Source organism: Bos mutus, chromosome 2 (assembly GCF_027580195.1).
Source record: "Bos mutus isolate GX-2022 chromosome 2, NWIPB_WYAK_1.1, whole genome shotgun sequence".
NCBI classification, from domain to species: Eukaryota; Metazoa; Chordata; class Mammalia; order Artiodactyla; family Bovidae; genus Bos; species Bos mutus.
The window spans coordinates 91,174,697-91,195,533 of NC_091618.1; the positions used below are offsets into that span (position 1 = coordinate 91,174,697).

The 20,837-nt window shown below is 34.3% G+C and overlaps 1 protein-coding gene across 5 annotated transcripts in view; it reads left to right on the forward strand.

Annotated features, from left to right (window-relative positions):
• RIF1 (replication timing regulatory factor 1) overlaps nt 1-13,880 on the forward strand; it is a 55,181-nt gene extending 41,301 nt beyond the window's left edge. For 2 of the 5 annotated variants that reach the window (XM_070390282.1, XM_070390290.1), the window contains exons 26-36: nt 324-443; nt 1,440-1,591; nt 2,494-2,574; nt 2,656-2,710; nt 3,076-6,294; nt 8,195-8,341; nt 8,640-8,717; nt 8,807-8,922; nt 9,309-9,462; nt 12,998-13,106; nt 13,570-13,880. In XM_070390282.1, coding sequence (XP_070246383.1) covers nt 324-443; nt 1,440-1,591; nt 2,494-2,574; nt 2,656-2,710; nt 3,076-6,294; nt 8,195-8,341; nt 8,640-8,717; nt 8,807-8,922; nt 9,309-9,462; nt 12,998-13,106; nt 13,570-13,784 — 4,446 coding nt within the window. In that variant the 3' untranslated portion in view covers nt 13,785-13,880. The remainder of the gene's footprint in view (nt 1-323; nt 444-1,439; nt 1,592-2,493; nt 2,575-2,655; nt 2,711-3,075; nt 6,295-8,194; nt 8,342-8,639; nt 8,718-8,806; nt 8,923-9,308; nt 9,463-12,997; nt 13,107-13,569) is intronic. The other 3 variants (XM_070390296.1, XM_070390304.1, XM_070390308.1) reach the window with 3 other exon arrangements.
• Nucleotides 13,881-20,837: the final 6,957 nt, after the last annotated feature.

Below are 20,837 nucleotides of genomic sequence, written 5' to 3' on the forward strand. Positions count from 1 at the left end.
AAGTGTTATGGTTTGGGTTTTTCTGTTAAAAAAGTTTCCAGTAATAAGTGGGATATTTGAATCCTGTAATTTGTTTTTAGAATATTTATTTGGTATAGCTTATTTTAGAATTTATAAAATTAAATGATGCAAAACTAATGCTGTATAAGTTGGAGACACCAAATCTATTTGCTGTTACTGTATTAGACAATGGCTTTGTTTTCTTTGACATGATCTAGTAGATTTGAATACTCAAATTTGATATAAATATTACACTGTAATTACCAATGTGAAAAGGATAAATATTTGCACATAATGAAATTGTTTTATTTTTATAAAAACAGACAGAAAATTCCCAATTAAATATGAAGATAAGTGGCATGGAAAGAAAATCAAGTGGAAAAAGAGATTCTTTTTTGGCACAAACAAAGGATACAAAAGACAGTATGAAACCACCAGCTAAAGTATGTTTTTCCAAAGTGTATTTAATAGTACTCTTAATATTAATATATATACCAGCTTGAGAACATACAACTTCTAACTGGAAGAAAAAGCTGTTAAGGACTAAATAAAAGATGGGATTATAGGGAAATATAGTTTGGCCTAGAAAGACTATTAAGATGGTATGGAAATCTTGACACTTTGGGAGATGATTACTTCTTAGTAAAGTTAAATCTGCATAATACTAAGTGTTTATTTAGTATAATTACTCCAGGCAGTAACCCTCTTCAGATAGAATGAAACTAGATTTGAATAACTTAGGTAGGATGAAAGAATATTTTAGAGCTTCCTTTATTGACTAGAAAGAGAATGCCTACATAAGACATTTGTCATAACCTCATATATAAAACTAGATATCTAGTAGCTAGTGGCAAATTAACCAAGTTTCAGATAGTCTTTCTTCTAGGACCTCCAGTAAAGGGGTTATTCTAGAATCTTAAGACCATGGCTCTGGGAAAATGAAAGAAAAATATTTTTAAAGAATGTTTGACACAGTCTTGTAGCATTATAAAGTAAAATGGAAACAGCCGTGCTGCAATTGTGTAAAAGTGGCATTGGGTACCAATATTAGTATGTCGGGCATATGATTTTGGCAACTTTTACTTGAGTAGTTTGTGCTTCAACTTGAAATCACAGATGTACTTTTTCCCTGCCAAACCACTTGATTTCTGTGTGCTAGGCTGAAAAACATATTTGCCCATGCTTCCCTGGTAAGCACACATTTGCCTACTTCTTAAAGAGGTGTAATTTTATTTTCTGAGTATTTAATACAAGCAGAATGAAAAGAAAACTAGGGACATTGTACTAATTATAATTATCCAGGAATATCCTATAGGTTTGAACTTCAAACTTCCTAGTTATCATCAAAAACCATTATCAGAGTGCCAAAGAGAGATTGATTGATGTATTGGAAAATAATTTAGAAACTCAAAATGTGCATTTACTGTTTTAATTTCCAGTTGAAACTAGATTCTTCAACTCCAAAAGCAAAGGGTGAAATGCCTTTGGAAGAAGAAAAGTCTACTGACTTTGTGTTTATACCTCCAGAAGTAAAAGAAACAAAGGAAAGAATACTAACTGAACACCAGAAAGAAGTACTCAAAACAAAGAGGTTTGTAGTACTTTTATCTTGAATTGAGTTTTCTGTACTTACATTTAGATTTCATGCAGCAAACATAATTTTGAGTTTAGAACTAAGATACTGGTATATTGTACTGTATTTTAAATGTCAAAAAGATTGTACATGGCCATATTTCATAGTGTGTCGGGCTATCTTGAAATGCACCAAATGTTCCTAAACTGAATCCCTTTATTAAGGTCTTGAAAGATCAGGGAAATGGTTTCATGGAAAATCTGGGAAATAGGCATCTAAGACTTGATTTTATATTCTTAAAAGGTAACTAGATATAGAATTGTAAGCTTAATTGTAAGAATATCAAATATTGAAGTTGTTGTTTAGTGGCTAAGTCATGTCTGACTCTTTGCAACCCCAAAGACTGCAGCACGCCAGCCTTCCATGTCCTTCACTTCTCCCCAAGTTTGCTCCAAGTCATGTCCATTGTGTTGTTGATACCATCCATCCATCTCATCTTCTGTTGCCCCTTGTTTCTCCTGCCCTCAATCTTTCCCAGCATCAGGGTCGTTTCCAATGAGTCTGCTGTTTGTATCAGGTGGCCAAAGTATTGGAATTTCAGCTTCAGCATTAGTCCTTCCAATGAATATTCAGGGTTAATTTCCTTTAGAATTGAGTAGTTTGATCTCCTTGCTTTTCAGGGTACTCTCAAGGGGCTTCCCTGGTTGCTCAAGCAGTAAAGAATCTGCCTGCAATGCAGGAAATCTAGGTTTAATCCTTGAGTCGGAAAGATCCCCTGCAGAAGGAAATCAGTATTCTTGCATGGAGAATTCCATGGACAGAGAAGTCTGGTGGGCTACAGTTCATGTGGATGCAGTGTCAGACACGATTGAGAAACTTAATAGACACAATATTAAAGTTAGTCTTAAAATCTTTTTCAGGTGTGATATTCCTGCCATGTATAATAATCTGGATGTTTCACAAGATACTTTATTTTCTCAGTATAGTCAGGAAGAATCTATGTAAGTATAGAAATTGCTGAAGTAACTGATTTTCTGGTTCTTTATTAACAATATTCTAATTTGCACACTTATTTATTTCAGGGAAATTTCTACTTTAATTGAAAAATCAAAAGAAGACTCCAAGATGATATTTAAGGTATATTGTTATTTTCATATTTTGGGGTTTTTCAAATCAGCTTTCCATTATTGAGTCTCTTATATTAACGTTAAGATTTGTTCTGTAATGTCTTAACTCTCCTTAGCAGTCTTTAGCAGAATTATAGTTGTTTTATGTGTGGATCTGTATCTGTGTGAGTGCATGTTTGTTTAAATGTATTTGGCTTTATCAAATACTTAAATTGGAAACACAAATTAATGAGCATCTACCATCACCTTTGGAATATTTTTAAAATGTCGAAAGCCAGATTGCCCTTTGACTTGCTAAAGTTTTAAACAGAATTTCTCCAGAAAGTCAGACTTATTTTCTGGTTAATCTGTATGTATGTGTACATTTTTGTGCAGGAGGAACAAAAGGAGAATGACATTGTCGTTCCTCAACATGTCATGGAAAACTGCGGTATGGATGAACATCTTGAAAAGGCTTCCCTTTTGAATAATGAGTGTGGTTCTGTTGAGGAAACCAGTCCAAAAATACTGAGCAGTAATAATGATGCCAGAAAAAAAGCTTTAATTGCTTCAAATAAACCAACAGAATGTGCATCTACTACAGAAAATCCATCTGGTGTCAGCAGTAGCTCGGTTTCTATTGCCACCATTTCTGGAGCTCCCTTACAGCCTACAAGTCGAAGGCAGTCCTTTATTACTTTGGAAAAGTTTGATGGTTCAGAAAATAGACCTTTTAGTCCATCACCCTTGAATAATATGTCATCAACTGTAATAGTGAAAAGTAACCAGGAAGGCATGGGTAAAACAGATAATCCATCAAAAGCAAAGAAGAGAGAAGTGGCTCTTTCCAAATCTGACTCTGAAAAAATAACACATGGGACTAAGAGATCAAGCCGAAGGTCGAGTAAATCTGAACCAATAGGGAGTAAAAAGTCTAAACCCTTAATGAGATCTGAACAAGAGAAAAGTACTCAAGAATCTGTTGATGGCACAGTAGCCTTAGAAAATAACCCACCTGGCTTGCTTAATCAGACAGAATGTGTGTTAGATAATCAGGTTCATCTCTCTGAATCTACAGTGGAGTTTGAGGATACAATGCTTGAATCAACAGTGGAGAATACTGTATTAGAAAACAATACTGTAGAAGAGAGAACCTTAGAAGTTAACTTGGAATCCAAAGAAAACACACCCCCAGCCATAATAACGGATCAGACAGTAAATGAGGATAGTCATATTCAGGTAACTCCAAATCAGAAAACCCTTAGGCGATCTTTAAGGCGACGTTCAGAAACAGCAGAACCAACCACTGATAGCCAAGATAAAGAAAATAATCATCAAAAAAGGGAAAGACGTAAAGAAGAAGAAAAGACTCCGCAGAAGAGTCCGTTACTTGTAAAAGATGATGTTTTACCTAAGCAAAAATTGATTTCTGAACAAAGTGTACAGGGAAACTTAGTTGACAAAGGAAATAATTTACATGAGAAGGCTTTTGGGGAGACCAGTGCTAATGCTGAAATTGATGAAAATAGAAGAAAGCCAGATCTTGAGAATACTAAATCTGAAGGAGATGGTGTGCCGGACATTGCAGATAAATCCTCTGAGAAACCAGTAAGGGGACGAACACGATACCAAACAAGAAGAGCATCCCAGGGTTTACTTTCCAGCATTGAAAACTCAGAATCTGATAGTTCTGAGGCAAAAGAAGAAGGTTCTAAAAAGAAAAGATCTGGAAAATGGAAGAACAAAAGCAGTGACAATGTTGACATGGAAGATCAAGAAGAGAAAATGGTAAAACAGGAATGTATAAAAATTGAAAATCAGGCACATGATTATAAAGGGAATCCTGAAGTAGACAAAGATATAAAATCTCAAATCTGTGAAAAAGGAGATGAAAGTACTACTGTAAGTCTTCAAGATTCTACCGTATCTCCAGATTTATTACAAGTTTATGATGATGTATTGAATACTTCTGAGGGAGAAAGTAAAAGTAACAAAGATGCAGACCATTCCTTTTCAAATCCTTCTGTACCAGAATCAAATCTAAGGACTAGAAATGCCAGTAAGAGGTTACATAAGCGAGATTCTATAGAAAATAGCATGGGGGAATCCTCAAAAATAGGGACATCAGACATTTCTTTGCTTTCTGAAAAAACTCTTCAGACAGTAGAATGCCAGCACAAGAGAAGTAGGAGGGTGAGGCGATCTAAAGGTTGTGATTGTTGTGGAGAAAAATCACAGTCTCAGGAAAAGTCATTTACTGGGTTAAAGGATATAGAAAATTACGATGTAAAAGTCAGTGAAACAAAAAAGACAGATGGGGAAACACCTGTATCTATTTCAGAAACTTCGAAAGCTGATCTGTCCTCGGAGGTTAAACTTTTAGATGAGCATCATAGTGTGAATTTTCATTTGGATCTCAAGGAAGAGAATGATACTACTAATGATTCATTAATTATATCTGAAACTGAGTTAAAAGAAAATACTACTCAAAGCTTTCTTCCTTCTGAAATGGTAAAATTTAAAGAAACTTCTCGTAGGGATTCTGAGGAAGCAATATCTCTAGAAACCCAGGAGCCATCTAATAAGAAATGTAAAACTGTTGACCCACATTTAGATGTTTCCAAAGATATTTCACTGAAATGTTTTTCTTTGGAGACCAAAGAAGAAAAGTCAGAGGCCACTTCAAAAGAGAAATTGAGTACAGAGAACATTGTTATTGTTGAATCAAATGCAGAATCAAATCCAGAAGTAGATGCTATGGAATTGAATGTAGAAAATGATCAGTCTGAAGCTGGCTTCTCTGAACAAAAGAATGTCAAAACTGGTATTCCAGGGAAAGAAGTAACAGAGGAAAACAGTGAAAGAATGGATACACCTGAAAAACTGAAAGCCAATGAAGCAGTAACTGAGGAATTTAATTCAGCTACTGATTATTCGGATACTCCGACATCTGTAAAAGTGAATGCTCAGGTAGAGATCTCTGAACAAATAGCGGTTGGGGAGCTAGGTGGAGGAAGTGATGAATCTGATCCAGGCTCATCTGAAGAAATGAACGCTGAAATGAAAAATTGTGAAAAAACAGCGGTTTGTGAGGTGACTACTGAATCTGACCACGTCACTGAAACCGAAGACGAAGATGTAACTACCACGGCTTCTCTGCCTATAGAAGTTGAAACAAAGGAATTAGATGTAGAAGTCAATAACTTTGTTCCCGACACACTTGAGATGATCACTAAAGAAGGAAAGGTTGACCCTAACAAAACTGAAACGAATACTGAACCTAATAAATTGGAGGAAACACAGTTAGATGACAATCAGATGGTAGTGGAAAGTAATGAAACTTTACCGGAAGTTCACCATACTTCAGAGAAAGTAGAGGAGATAGCACAACCTCTGACATCTGAAACAGATATTTCTGGACTAATATCAGAAGACAGTAATACATCTCCTCAAAAATCGAAGGATATTGATCCTTTACTCATGTCAGCAAACGAGAGTCCTAGTGGCATGCACACACGTTGTGTGTGGTCTCCTTTGGCTTCTCCATCCACCAGCATTTTAAAGAGAGGACTAAAAAGACCCCAAGAAGATGAAATCTCGTCACCTGTCCACAAGGTAGGGGGATGGATGCTGAATGTTCATGAGTCCAAGGTTAATTGGGATAGTTTGGCCACTTGCTGACACTTGGTAAATGATGGGATATTGGGCGTACATGACCATTCGTTATGAATATATGCTATGACAGGGAAGAGGGCAGGCAGAAGGTGGACGTTGAGAAAAAGACTGAAGCCCTTTAGGTATTCCTTTATTTCAGGACCTGGTGTCTGTCGCTCAGTTGTGCTCGACTCTTTGCGATCCCATGGACTGCAGCCTGCCAGGCTCCTCTGTCCATGGGATTTTCCAGGCAGGTATACTAGAGTGGTTTGCCATTTCCTTCTCCAGGGGATCTTTCCGAACCAGGGATCAAACCTGGGTGCCTTGCACTGCAGGTGGATTCTTTACTGACTGAGCTACCAGGGAAGCCTAACACTTAGCTATAAATCTTTATACAACCATCACCATTTTTCACATTTTGCAAAATTGATAATCTCTCATGGTGATTTTTTCTCTGCTATATAATACACAAGGAAACACTTAGAAACCAATAAAGGAGCTTTAGTTAGTACTTACTGTGTACTAGGACATTATCCTGTCTGTTTCACATGTCTTTATATAAACTTAGACCTTTAACAATTAAAAATTTCTTTAGGCTATGCCTTCATTAATTTCTGCGTATGATTTCATTTGTAATTAATCTTGTTAATGCCCCCATCTTCTTCACTACATTTTAATTCTTGTAGTTTGTACACATATGGATTACCTATGTATCTGCTTTAGTCTCTGACCCTGTGACTTGCACATAGTTTAGAAAGGAAAAGTTGCATGTGCTTTACATAGCTCCACTTGTCCTCTATAACTAGCTATTTTATAAAGGTACTGTGTGGGCATTCCTTAATTTTGAAATTGGACCTACCATTTACTGTGGAATATATGTGTTTATGTATACAAACATGTATATATAGATAAAATCATACTGACACGTAATTTTGCCTTTAGCCAGCACATTGTGAAAACTTTCCCAAAATATACTAAAAATTTTTAAATTGAGAGTTCAAAGATTAGTTCTTAGGAAAACTTAACACTTGAGGGTTTTTGGTTTGGTCTTGCTTTGCTTTTGAGTCTTTTACCTTTTTTTTTTTTTTAATCTTAGGTTTAAATAGGCCATAGAAGTTCTTGAAAAATTTATGAAGATGAAATGATGTCTTCAGTATACTTTAGATTATTAATGCCAGTTAACTGTAGTCATGTTTGATAGTAGCTCGTTTAATTTTTATTTACATATGATAGTTTTCTATAGCAGATATTTATAGAAAGTTCCCAATATTTTGGGAATAAGACATTTATATACATATTATGGTTTTGCATGCCCCGTTGGATACTTTTACCAGACAGCTGAGTAGCTGAATAAAGAGTTTAGAAAAGGCCAAAATAACTTCAAGCTGGGCTAAGCTTTTGTTTTTTGTTTTTGTTTTAACAAAAAATCTCACCCATTGCTGTGACTCTGTTACCCTCAAAGAATTAAGAACTAAGATTATTAAGGTATACCAAAGGCCAGTTAGTGCTGTCTCTGCCTCTTTACCTCGTTCTTTATGGTTTGTAGTAAGCCTATGAGATTAGTAGAAATTTGTATACTTTTAACTGTCACATGCAATTTCATCAAGTTTCTGCTACTATCCTTTCATTCTCCTCGTTGCTGTACTTTGTATTAGACCATGGATACTTGGAATGACCCTTGGTCTTGAGTAATAGTTGTGAAAACAATCACCAGGAACAACTGCAAGTATGTGCAGTTGGCTTCTAGTAAGATAAATTAGGCCTCCAAACATACATGCTATTTTTGGCTGACCTTATAATGAGAGTTTATGGTATTTTTTAAAACTTTTTAAAAATAAAAACATGACTTAAATGTTTTCAGGTTCGCCGTGTCTCCTTTGCAGATCCTATATACCAAGCAGGATTGGCAGATGACATTGATAGGCGATGCTCTATTGTTAGGTGCCATTCTTCAAATAGTTCTCTCATGGTAAAAAGTGTTAAAACTTCACCTACTGTGCAATCTAAGGTAAGCTGTAGGCTTTAAAAAATACATATGCAAACACAGAATTGCATCGGGTAATTTGTCTTTTTAAGAAACAAAGCATACTTCGTTTGGATATATTTTTCTTTTGTCTGCTTAAAGCAGACATGAAGAGAAGAGGTGGTAAGAAGCATTGATGAGCCAGCCAGTAATTGATCCAGTAGTATTATTATTACATTTTACATTTTCTGAAAATTGTAAGATATGACTACAGTCTGTCAGTTGTAAAAATAAACTTGTAAATCTAGGGTTCTGAGATTTTTTTCTCCTTTCTTCTGTCTAGCATAATACCACTTCAGCCAAAGGATTTCTGTCCCCAGGATCACGTAGCTCTAAATTTAAGAGCTCAAAGAAGTGTTTAGTAAGAAGTGCTTTAGTTTTCATGCAACTTTATATTTTCATGTTCAGTTAGGTGACCTCTGTTTAACAGCTTTTGAAATTTATTCTAAGATTGCAGAAATGGCTAAGGAATCTGTGCCATGCCCAACAGAAAGTGTTTACCCTGCTTTGGTGAACTGTGTAGCACCAGTTGAAATCATTTTACCTCAGATTACATCCAACATGTGGTAAGTGGTTATTGATCTCTGGCCCATACCTAGAGATGCCGCTTTGTTAACAGGGATGTTTAAATGATCAGGGTTCTCATGTTTAGGATTGATTTATCCATACTTTCACACATTTTATTTTAGAAGTAAATGAAAATACAGCTGGGAAGATGGTTGAGATAGGGCAGTAATAGAAGTATTGAACGGTTGATCTTGCTTGAGCCAGGCATATACATCAGATTCAAATTTTGTTGTAAATGCACGTATGTCCATCCTCTGTGGGATAGGTGTGTCTATGTAAATTTTGTTATAATTGAGCTTAAATCAGGAAATTCAATTGGATAGGCCCTTACAAATAGAAAATATAAAACTTTGTGATGTTTTTCCTGTTTCTCTTATCTCTTTAGGGCAAGAGGACTGGGACAGCTCATTAGAGCCAAGAATATAAAAACAATTGGCGATTTGAGTACCCTTACAGCATCTGAAATAAAAACTCTTCCTATCCGTTCTCCAAAAGTGTCTAACGTAAAAAAGGCTCTCAGAATATATCATGAGCAGCAGGTAAAGACGTAGATGTTAAACTGTGTATGAGTAAATGATGAAACAGTACAACTCCAAAAGTTTGCATTTCAAGTATTGCTTTAAAAGCTCATTTTATATGATGCCTTAACTTCCTTTACCCTGCAGTCAAGAGTAACTTAGAAGGTTGATTTATAATTCCACAGAGAAGTTTACTTATTTGTTTTGTACTGTTATTGTGTATTACACCTCTTTATTCTTTGAATTCTACTTTTCTAGCTCGTCTTTTATGTCTACCAACTAAGTGATTGGTTTCCTGGCTGCTATTTCTAAAACCTAGATGTTCAGATCTAAACATTTACTCCCAAAAAATCTTGCAGATTTGTGGTTAACAGTATTTTGATTTTGATATCCAAAGCAGTTGTGATCTTTTTTTTTTTTAACTTGTTCTTCCTATCAACTTTTTTTTTTTTTTTTTTTAATTAATACACACAAACATTTTCAGGTTATGGACATTTCTTAAGATTCTTATGAAAACCGAGATTATTTCCCTCTAAAAATACATACAGAAAATTTTGTGTATCATTTCAGAAGAATTTACAAACTGTCTGAAACCCATTCAGAAACCTTTTATGTATTCATCGATAGGCAAAACTGTGAATAAATAAAAAACGAAGTATGTTAAGAGTGAAAATGGTGTTCTATTAGAATTTCTGAGATTGGAGTTTGCAGGCTACTGAAAACTTCAGTATTCTTAAAAGTCCTTGATTTATTATTAATTTTGTTTGATCTTTTAAAACATTTAACCAGTTCAAGAAAAACAAAAACTATTAGTAATTTGCATTTTTGTAAGATGAAGAGTTGAAACTGCTTTATTGAGGTACAGCCACATACCATAAAATTCGCCCACCCAAAGCACACAAGTGGTTTTTTAGTACAGTCACAAAGTACCACAGCCTTCACCAAGACCTAATTTTAGAACATTTTTTATTCTTTTAAAAAACGGAACAACATCTACCCATTCATCAGTCACTGCATTTCCACCCCCAAAGCAACTATTAATTTTGTCTCTCCTATTGTGGACATTTCATAAAAGGTGGGTTCTTATAACCTGTATATAGTCTTTTGTGATTGGTTTCTTTAACTGAGCATAGTGTTTTCAAGGTTCACAAGTATTAGTACTTCATTCCTCTTTATGGTTAAATAGTAGGTTGGTGCAAAAGTAATTGTGGTTTCAGACCTTGAATTTTAAAACATTATATGAATAACTAGGTTCAAACACATCTTTATTAATCAAAATAGGAACCATTATAGTCAGCACCTTTTTCCCAGTGAGAAATGTTTGTTTATTCTTGTGGTGTAAAAATCTATCCTTTGAGAGTTGATGAACCTCTTGAAAGTAGTTTCTGCCTACTGCTGGGTGTGGAAATGTTTTCCCTGGAAAAAAGTTGTCAAGATGCTTGAAGAAGTGGTAGTTGGTTGGCGATAGGTCAGGTGAATATGGCAGATGAGGCAAAACTTTGTAACCCAAGTTGTTCATTCAACTTTTGAAGTGTTAGTTGTGCAACATGCGGCTAGACGTTATTGTGGAGAAGAATTGGGGTCATTCTGTTGACCAATGTCAGCTGCAGGGGTTGCAGTTTTCGGTATATCTCATCAATTTGCTAAGCATACTTCTCAGATGTAATGGTTTCACCAGGATTCAGAAAGCTGTAGTGGATCAAATGGGCTGCAGACCACCAAACGGTGACCATGACCATTTTTTGGTTACAATTTTGTCTTTGGGAAGTGCTTTGGAGCTTCTCAGCCCAGCCACTGAGCTGTTCATTGCTGGTTTTTGTACAAAATCCACTTTTCATTGCATGTCACAATCTGAGAAATGTTTTGTTGTTACTGTGTATAATAAGAGATGACGACACTTCAAAATGATGATGTTTTTGATTTGCAGTCAGCTCATGAGGCACCCACTTAACCAAGCCTTTTTACCTTTCCAATTTGCTTCAAACACGGAGCAACTGTAGAACGGTTGACGTTGAGTACTTGGGCAACTTCTCTTGTAGTTGTAAGAGGATCAGCTTCAATAATGGCTCTCACTTGGTCTTTTTCAACTTGCGATGGTCAGCCACTATACTTCTCATCTTCAAGGCTCTTGTCTCCTTTTCAAAACTTCTTAAACTACCACTGGACTGTATGTTCACGAGCAGTTCCTGGGCCAAATGCGTTGCTGATGTTGTGAGTTGACTTCTCTTTTTGTGACTCATTTTGAACTCAAATAAGAAAACTGCTCACACTTGTTTTTTGTGTAATATCATTTCCATAGTCTAAATAAATATAAATAGCAAGTCATAAGTCGTTAGCAAAAAAACATAAAGCGAGAAATGCTCATTAAAATGATGTATAACATAACCACATTTATTTTGGAATGTATTTCAGTATCAAATGATGAATTTCAACTGTGAAAACTAGAATTACGTTTGCACCAACCTAATAATACCTCATTCTGTGACTGTACAGCATTTTGGTTATCCATTCATCACTTAGTGAACATTTGGGTTGTTTACACCCTTTTCTATTACAAATATGCTGTTATGTACATTCATATACAAGTTTTTGTGTGGACATGTTTTTTATTTTTCTTAGGTGTATCTGTAACAGAATCTAATTTCTGGGTCATACGGGAACTCTGGCTTCCCTGGTGGCTCGGTGGTAAAGAATGTGCCTGCCAAATGCAGGAGATGCCGGTTAGATCCCTGAGTCAGGAAGATCCCCTGGAGAAGGACAAAGCAACCCACTCTAATTTTCTTGCTTGGGAAATCCCATGAATAGAGGAATCTGGTGGGCTGTAGTCTATGGAGTGGCCAAGAGAGTCAGTTGTATATAAACAACCCCCAGTGATTTTAAGCAGCTAAGTATAACCCCTTAATTTTATTCTCCAGATTACAAATCTTGCAGGTAGTGTCCCTTCACATTTTTATAAACCTAAGTTGTGGGAATGGTTAAAAAGTTGATGGACAGGTGTTGAGGAAGGGGGAATTTAAATTTGATAAATTTAAGTCATTGAATTCAGGGGTCTTTGTTTTTGGATGAAATTATCAGTCCATGGAGTTGCAAAGAGTTGGACACGATGTGATGACTAAACAGCAGAAACAATCTGAAAGTAGCATTTTCTCAATCAGCAATCAATAAGCCCTGTTCCCAGACCTTTGAAAATTGTGTTCTTTTTAAAAATAGAAGTCCATATATTTAAGCTTGAAAATGTCTGCCTTAGACTTGCTTTTCCCATGTTCCCAAACCTAGAGAATAAAATGTAATTTTTCTTGGCTACCACAGCTATATTTCTGGACAAATTCATTAAGAAATAATATAAATTCCTTAACCTCTCTTTGAAAAAACACTACATAGTTCTGTTTTTGTGTTAGTAGAACCATGGGTTCTTAACAGTATTAGCCAGACTGTAAAACATAGTATGTCAGATTCTTTTCCAGTGTTAGTGGTTTTATTATTATTAGTCCTGTTAAAAATAACTCAGTTTGTCACTTTTGTTTTTATTTTTACTTATCTTAATGCATAAATCAAGGTGAAGTCTCGTGGACTAGAAGAGATTCCAGTTTTTGATATTTCTGAAAAAACAATAAATGGAATGGAAAATAAATCTATCTCTCCTGATGAAGAAAGACTTGCCTCAGGTATATTTTAACAAAACGGGACAGTTTTATAAGATTGGTTGACTTTATTGAAGAAATACTTTGTTATTCTGCTTTTAGTTCTAATTTGAGCATGCTCTGTGAATTTTTTTGTGTGATAGTTGTCAAATACATGAAAAAATAACTGACTTCAAGTATATCCAGTTGCTTTTTCTCTAATTGACAACTTTTATTCTATCAAGATCTAGAATCAGGATATAAACTAAACATTGCGATCCAGTTATGTTCATGAAAATGAAGTAGTCAGGATTTCTTAAGTGGCACGGAATAAGCTGTGGTGATTTTTCTGTAGCCTCACTCTCTTATCTTGAGTGGGGACTACCTCAGCAAGCACTCTTAATTTGAAACCTAGGCACTTAAATTTTTTATTAACTTAGAAGGAGATGCAAGTTAAGATGTATCTGGAATAGATTTTAATAGTGCTATTTTCTTCTCTTTCCTTTAGATTTAATTGATCCTGTTGCTTTAGAAGCTCCGTTATCTAAAAATCTTGTGGCACAGATTAGCGCACTTGCTCTTCAACTAGATTCAGAAGATCTCTATAATTATTCAGGAAGCCAGCTATTTGAAATGCACGAGAAACTTGGTAGCATGGCAAACTCTATAATTAAAAATCTGCAGTCACGTTGGAGGTCACCAGCCCATGACAATTCTTTTTAGTGTTTTAAGAGAAAATTGAATTTTTTTTTTTTTTAAATCACTGGATTTGTTGACTCATAAAGTAAGTTCTGAAATATAGCACAATTTCGGACTGAATGTTTGCAAAGTTGGTAATTTCAAATGCTAAAGAACAATAGCTTATTAAGTTAATTTTGTGAGTGAGAGCAATCTTTCCTGTGTAACATATTTTCTTGGCTGCTATACATAGTTTTTCCAGAACTTAAAGTAGTTTACTGAAATGTGAAAGCAGAAACTACAAGCAAAAGCATAAATTTTGTTTTACGTACTCATGCATATTTTAATGAAACATTTTATGTAATATACCTCCTCTAAGTAAGAAAAACTGAAATTTTTTATTTGAAGTTTTTGCTTAACTGATAAGATGTTTATACTTTCTTTCTTTCTTTTTTTTTTTTGGTGCTTGAGGTTTAAGAAATTTGTTCTTGGTAAAACACCCCAAATGAGAGGCAAAAGAATTTTTTGGAATGTTTTTCACAGACAGAGCAGCTTCATTTGGACAGCTTTCAAGAAAAATAATCAAAAGTTTCAACTATAGGGGTTAAATATTAAAGCAGAATTTAGTGATTCCATTCATTTGCATTAACAAATACTTGTGCAGCAGCATTTGCCTGTGAAAATACACTCTTATGAGATACATACTATTCATTTAAAAATGCACGACTGTTTGTACATTATGTATAGATTAAGTCTTTAATTTATAAATTTCAGTCTTCATTAGTTGCATGAGTTTTTCTGTAGCCTCTTGTGAATACCTTTGTTTAATAGAAACATAATTTTGTATATATTGAATACTGAGATATCAGTATGGATAATAGACGTGCTTCATGGGATTGCTGCAGATATTTGTAGGATTCTGTATCTACAAATAAAACAACAAAAAGTTTTGTACTTAGTTAATAGTTAAACATGAGTTTATTTTCTAAAGTAAGCAGAACAAATATGAGAAATGAGAAAGTGTTACATGACAACCTTGCTGTTCATTTCCATAACCTTTTTTTTTCCCCCTTTTGGTTTGAAAGAGGGGATTAGCCACCAGAAATAGTGCCTCGTTACATTTCTCTTTAATGGGGAGTTAGCTTGAGTATTTTCATTATAACTTGGATCATAAGAAACCTAGAGCTTATCTGCTCTCCACCTATACCTAAAGCAAACTTGGGAGAAATCTGAAAACTGTTCTTTAAAATATGTATGTTTTATTCAGTTTAAAAAAATAGGGTGTATGTAATTAAAACATTTCTAATTTTACCAACTGGTATTAGTGCCTGCCTTTCCCATATTTGTTTCATCTTTTTAACAAATATCTCACTTGTTTTCTAAATAGAATGAGTAATCTCAGTTTTAGACTTAATTCAGAAGTAACCCCTACTTGAAAAAGCACACATTCATTAACAACTTATGGAAAGTTTAATCCTTGTGTCTTGGTTAGCTTTATATTCAGAAGGGGACTGCCACCCAGTCACGATAAAAGTTGGTTTCATTTTCATGATCCATTATCATTACATTGTAAATATTTTGGGGTCTAAGTTTGGTATTTATATGCTGAGGATGGTTTTAAAAGAAAATCTGGGACCATTGAACCTGAAGGATTGTAGCTTGAATTTAAACACTTATAATTTTGGTTTAATTTGTCATTTATTCCCCAAGTTCTATGTGAGTAAACAGGCACGTTTTGATTGAACAGGTGTTAGTAGAAGGGATAGGTATGTATGTTGAGAGGAACCAGAATTAACTCATTTCACAACCTCATATCTTAATATTTGTGTGAGCTAAACTTACCTGCTGGTGGACTGAAGTTCCTGGGAAGGTGGACAGTATAGCAGAAAATGTGACCAAAATGAATACCATTTACTTAAATCACAAGTTTGGTGCAAGTGCAGATACTAAATTTAGAACATCCTGGTTTAACCAGGATATATTCTAAAACATTTAAAAACCAATTTGCTAAATCTTAGTTGTTGATAAAGTTATGTGTTTATTTAGGCTCCTTATTTTCAATATTCTTGCCTTAAAACTTTCTGCAGATTTTTCTACTATTTCTGGAAGAGCAAAAAGCATTAATATTCCATGATCAGCTCCAGTGTGTGTCTTTTTACCATTAAAGTGAAATAAGTTTTTTCAAATAATTTCTAATGGTTAATAAAACATGACAGACATTACTAAGAACACTCAAATGTCATTTTTAATTTTATGCATTTATAAAGAATATAGTTGCATGTAGAACCATAGTATAATTTTTGATGTTCAAAAATGAATTTCCAGTATCTCAGTGAGCACATAATTAAAGATGCTCTGCAGTTTGAACAAGTTTGAAAGCCATTGTTGAATAGTGGAGAGCTTTTGCTCTAGTTTCTTTGTCGATTATAGGATGATTTAGGTTAATAATGCAGTAGAATAACAGTCAAAAATAAGATTTGAATATGAATTTCCCATGATTCTGTTTATGTGCAGGTTGGTAGTAGTCAGAAGTGTTTTACATTTAAGAATCATAAAAATGTCAAGAAAATTCAGTTATGTTTTGACTAAAGGTGGGAGGGAAGACAAGAAAATTGGGAAATTGGAAAAATGGGAGGGTATGTGGAAAATATACAAGTAGAGTTTTGTTTTGATTTTTAAAGAGATGAGTAGTTAAAAGTGAGTGCTGTTTTAAAGGCAGGCTTAGTTGAAATTTAACAAAAGATGTGAAAACTTAACTCATTTTCTTTTAATGCCATTCCTTCTGACTTTGACTTTATAATCCATTAAGAAAAGCCTAGTTTCTATTTAGAATTCTTCATAACTGATTTTCTGGGAGATTATTTGTGAGCCAGGGTTAGAGGTTGTTAAAAAAAGCAGTTGTTAATGTTATTAGGCTGGGGCTTGAGTCAGGGGAGTTAGCTGCCTGCTTGTTATTACAACACATGTCCATTTTATCCCTAAGCCATTAGAAAGGTCTTATACTTTGTATACAAACATTAGAGTGAAGTCCTGACTTTATTAATTAATACTGCTGCTGCTAAGTCGCTTCAGTTGTGTCTGACGTTGTGTGACCCCATAGACGGCAGCCCACCAGGCTCCCCCATCCCTGGGATTCTCCAGGCAAGAACCCTGGAGTGGGTTGCCATTTCCTTCTCCAATGCGTGAAAGTGAAGTCGCTCAGTCGTGTCTGACTTCTAACAACCCCCTGGACTGCAGCCCACCAGGCTCCTCTGTCCGTGGGATTTTCCAGGCAGGAGTACTGGAGTGGGGTGCCATCGCCTTCTCCGATTAATTGATACAGTGCTTCTCAAACCTACATGTATTTGTTAAAATGCAGATTCTGATTCAGTAGGTATGTGATGAGAGCCTAATAGTTCATTTCTAAGAATTTCCATGTGATCCATACAAATGCTGATGTCTGTGTACTGCATTTGTGGTCATAGGTCTAAGAGGCTTCAAGATCCAAATTAGCAATTGGTAACCCAGGCAGATGTATATCCTTAAAATTATTGCCACAAAATATAACTACTAGTCTTTTTTTAAGAAACCTTTTCAGATGTCTGAATTGAGGATTCTGACTGGTCTTGAAGGCTTCATATTAAAGTTAAAAATTTTAAATAAAATTGTTAAAAGTAGAATTTTGCCTAATATGGGGCCTTTTAATATAGAAGATAAGTATTTTATGTTATCAAGAACCTGATTAAGCAGTTTGGACAATGTGGAGTCTTATGAGTATATACGAATTATGTTCTGACTTTTTAAATTTTCATAATATTAGAGATGAATTTAGTCTCTAAATCTTGCCTTCTAGGTTATAGGACTTCATTTTTTTATTAATAAACATTGAAAATAGGCTACCCCTAACAAAGGTTAATTTGGCAGTGAAGTTAGCAGTGCTATAGTAAGTCCATTCTGACAAGTGTGCCTTGATATTCAAGTTTACTGAAGACCTCTGGTGAGTGCTGTGACAGTATGTGATTGAAACTTCCTATTTTGTTGCAAAATGGAGTTGAAAGAGTTGAGTAGTCTGATCTTCAAAAATGAGGGTTTTTTGGGCATTCTTTTAAGATGATATTTTCCTTCATATTTATTAAAAATAAATACTTTTATTGTAAGAACTGCCCTCATCTAAAGCACTTAATTAAGGAAATGTCAGAAGTAATGGGTTTTAAAAACTGATTATCAAAATTTATTGATTGTTCAATCTGTAAAACAAATCTGGTCTTTGTGGTTTTTCATGGCCCGGTTAATTGTGTCTATTATATGCCAGGTTTTGTATATTGCTCTTTGAAAGTTCCATTAAAATCTGATTCATTTTGATTTGAAGATCTGTAAATTAGATCTGTAGTCTAATAAAATTATGAGCGTTCATTTAGTTCTTGGAATAGAATGTTAAATTTTACAGTGTGATCTTTACCATTTTTTTTTCTTTCTGTGCCAAGCCTTTAACCAAAGAACAGTTAAAACTAAGTGCCAAGCTGTAAATGCTTACTCCCCTGAAATATGCCATTAGAATAAAAGTTAACTTCTCCCTTTACCTGTGATTATAAAATTAAAGACAGTATTTTAAATTGATGTCACATGTCACATGGAAGAAAAGAACCTCCGTAGCTTTTGGTTTTCTACATGTAAGAGAGGGAACAATACCTTTATGTCACAGTGTACCATTTTATAATTGAATGAAACTAAGTTTATCAGCAAATTTACATGTTGATTGAGATTGATGCACTGATAAATGATGAAGAGAAGAGAAAGATCGATTGAAATAGCAATAAAGAATTAGACCATTAAGTTAACAGTTATCTTTATATTTTGAAAGTAGCTGACAGCCAGTGGTCCCTGAGTTATTCTACATGTAATACGGTATCATAATAGTTTATTAATCCCTTGGGTAATTGTTTAGAAATATATTTTATACTCCACCTCCCATCAGTAAATAATTCCAACAAAAGACTGATTTCTTAAATGGATGAACTGCATAGAAGTAGAAAGCTCACTTTCAAAATAGTGTCATGAAACTGAAAATGGAATATAGAATAATAGCTGTTTTGATACTTAATTGAATAACAGGTATCTGAAGAATTTATTTTTTATGGAATGGAAATTTTGTAGAAAAATGGAATTAATAGTTGATTTTGATAATAGGAAACAAAAGACAGTAGTCTTTAATAAGTTTTTAAAGAGCAGGGAGGGATTGACAAACCATAGCCTGCCACTTCTTTTTACATTTAAGGAACTGAGAATGAATTTTATGTTTTCTAATGGTTGGAAAGAAAATACTTTGTGACAATGCATAAAATTGTTTTGTTGGTAAATCAGGTTTTTCTGGGACACAGCGGTGCTTATTTACATGTTTGGCTGTTTTCCTGCTATCGTGGCAGAATTGAGTAGTCTGAAGACTGGGTGGCCTGTAATAATGAACATAATTACATATTTACTACTTGCTGACCCTTAAATTGTGCCAGTCCTTGACATATGCAGTTGTTTTGTTCATATATGGCATGTCGTCAGTTTGGTTACTTCAGCTGGCAGAATAGGGTTTTTTAATTTAATTTCTGTATCCATTATTTAGATTTTATTTTATAAAATGAGTTCCCCTGATTTCATTTATGTCTTACTGTTGCTTAACTAGTATTTTTTATGTATACCTTTTTCTCCTTAAATTCTTAAAACATTTTTATGTATTTGCCATGGATATTAAGGGACGTGATATGTAAAGGAAAGGCATCTGGCACTAATTGGTTAAATCACACCTGTAAAACAAATTGGGGGGGGTTGGGAGTTTGCTTTCTGTGTTGGTGAGTAATCAGTTACTTTCGATCTTAAACACTACCTCTTGTGGATAGACTTGACTAATATGCACTTAGAAGAGGACTGAGAGAAGCCAAATCAGTCATTTATTAGCCCTATAATATTTTTGTTTTCATCACTTGATAAATCTAAGAGAGCTTAGTTTTACATTCAAAAAGTATTTATATTTGATAAGTCGAATGATTTAAGTTGAAACTTCACAGAAGTATGTGTTCATTCCTTGATTACCTGTACTAGCAGATGGGAAATAAGGGTACAGTCAGTTTTGTTTAATGTTTATACAATGTTTGAAGCAGGTGCACCTAAAGTTGTATTTTCAGGTTCATTTTGACTGGTTGAAGGAGAGAGAATCTGTGTCTGATCCACAGTAAAACTTTCATGATCTATTGAGAGTTGACTGTTACCACTTGCCAATCGAAACTGGATATTGAAACATTTTTAACGAAATGCACTTTAATCTGAAATAAAATTTAAAAAGAAAAAAGTAAATTCTGGTACTTGTTTTTCTTTGGTGTTTGAGTTTTTTTAATTTTTTTTTTTGTTTCAATGAGACCTCCTGAAATTAATTAAATGGTTCAGACACCAGCCAAAAATGAGTATTGTATTCCTCCACGATGATATGAACCGTTCATATTCTTGCCCTCTTTTATGGCCTGTTTTTAACCAGAGAGGATCTCTCTGTTTTATTCATAGTTTCAAGGGTTCCACACACTTCTAAATTCATACTTTTAAAAAAATTGAAATATAGTTTGTTTATAATGTGCTAATTTCAGGTATACAGCAAGGTGGTTCAGTATTATATTTATATATTTTATTTCAGATTATTTCCATTAAAGGTTATTAGAAAATACTGAATATTGTTCCCTGTGTTACACAGTAAATCTTTTGTTGCTTGTCTGTTTTATGTATAGTAGTGTTTATCTATTAATCCTATACTTAAAGTTTATCCCCCTTTCTCCTTCCCCTCTTTTGGTAACCATAAGTTTGTTTTCTATGCCTGTGAGTCTGTTTTTATAGAGATTAATTTGTATTTTATAGATTCTGCATGCAAGATGATATTTGACTGACTTTGATATTTCCTAGGTCCATCCATGTTGTTTCAAATGACAATGTTACATTCTTTATTATGGCTGAGTAATATTGTGTGTAATATATATATATATACTTACACACTACCTGATTGTAGGTTTGCTTTGGCATTTCTCTAATAGTAATTTTGAGCATCTTTTCATGTGCCTGTTGGCCACATGTTGTCTTTAGAGAAAT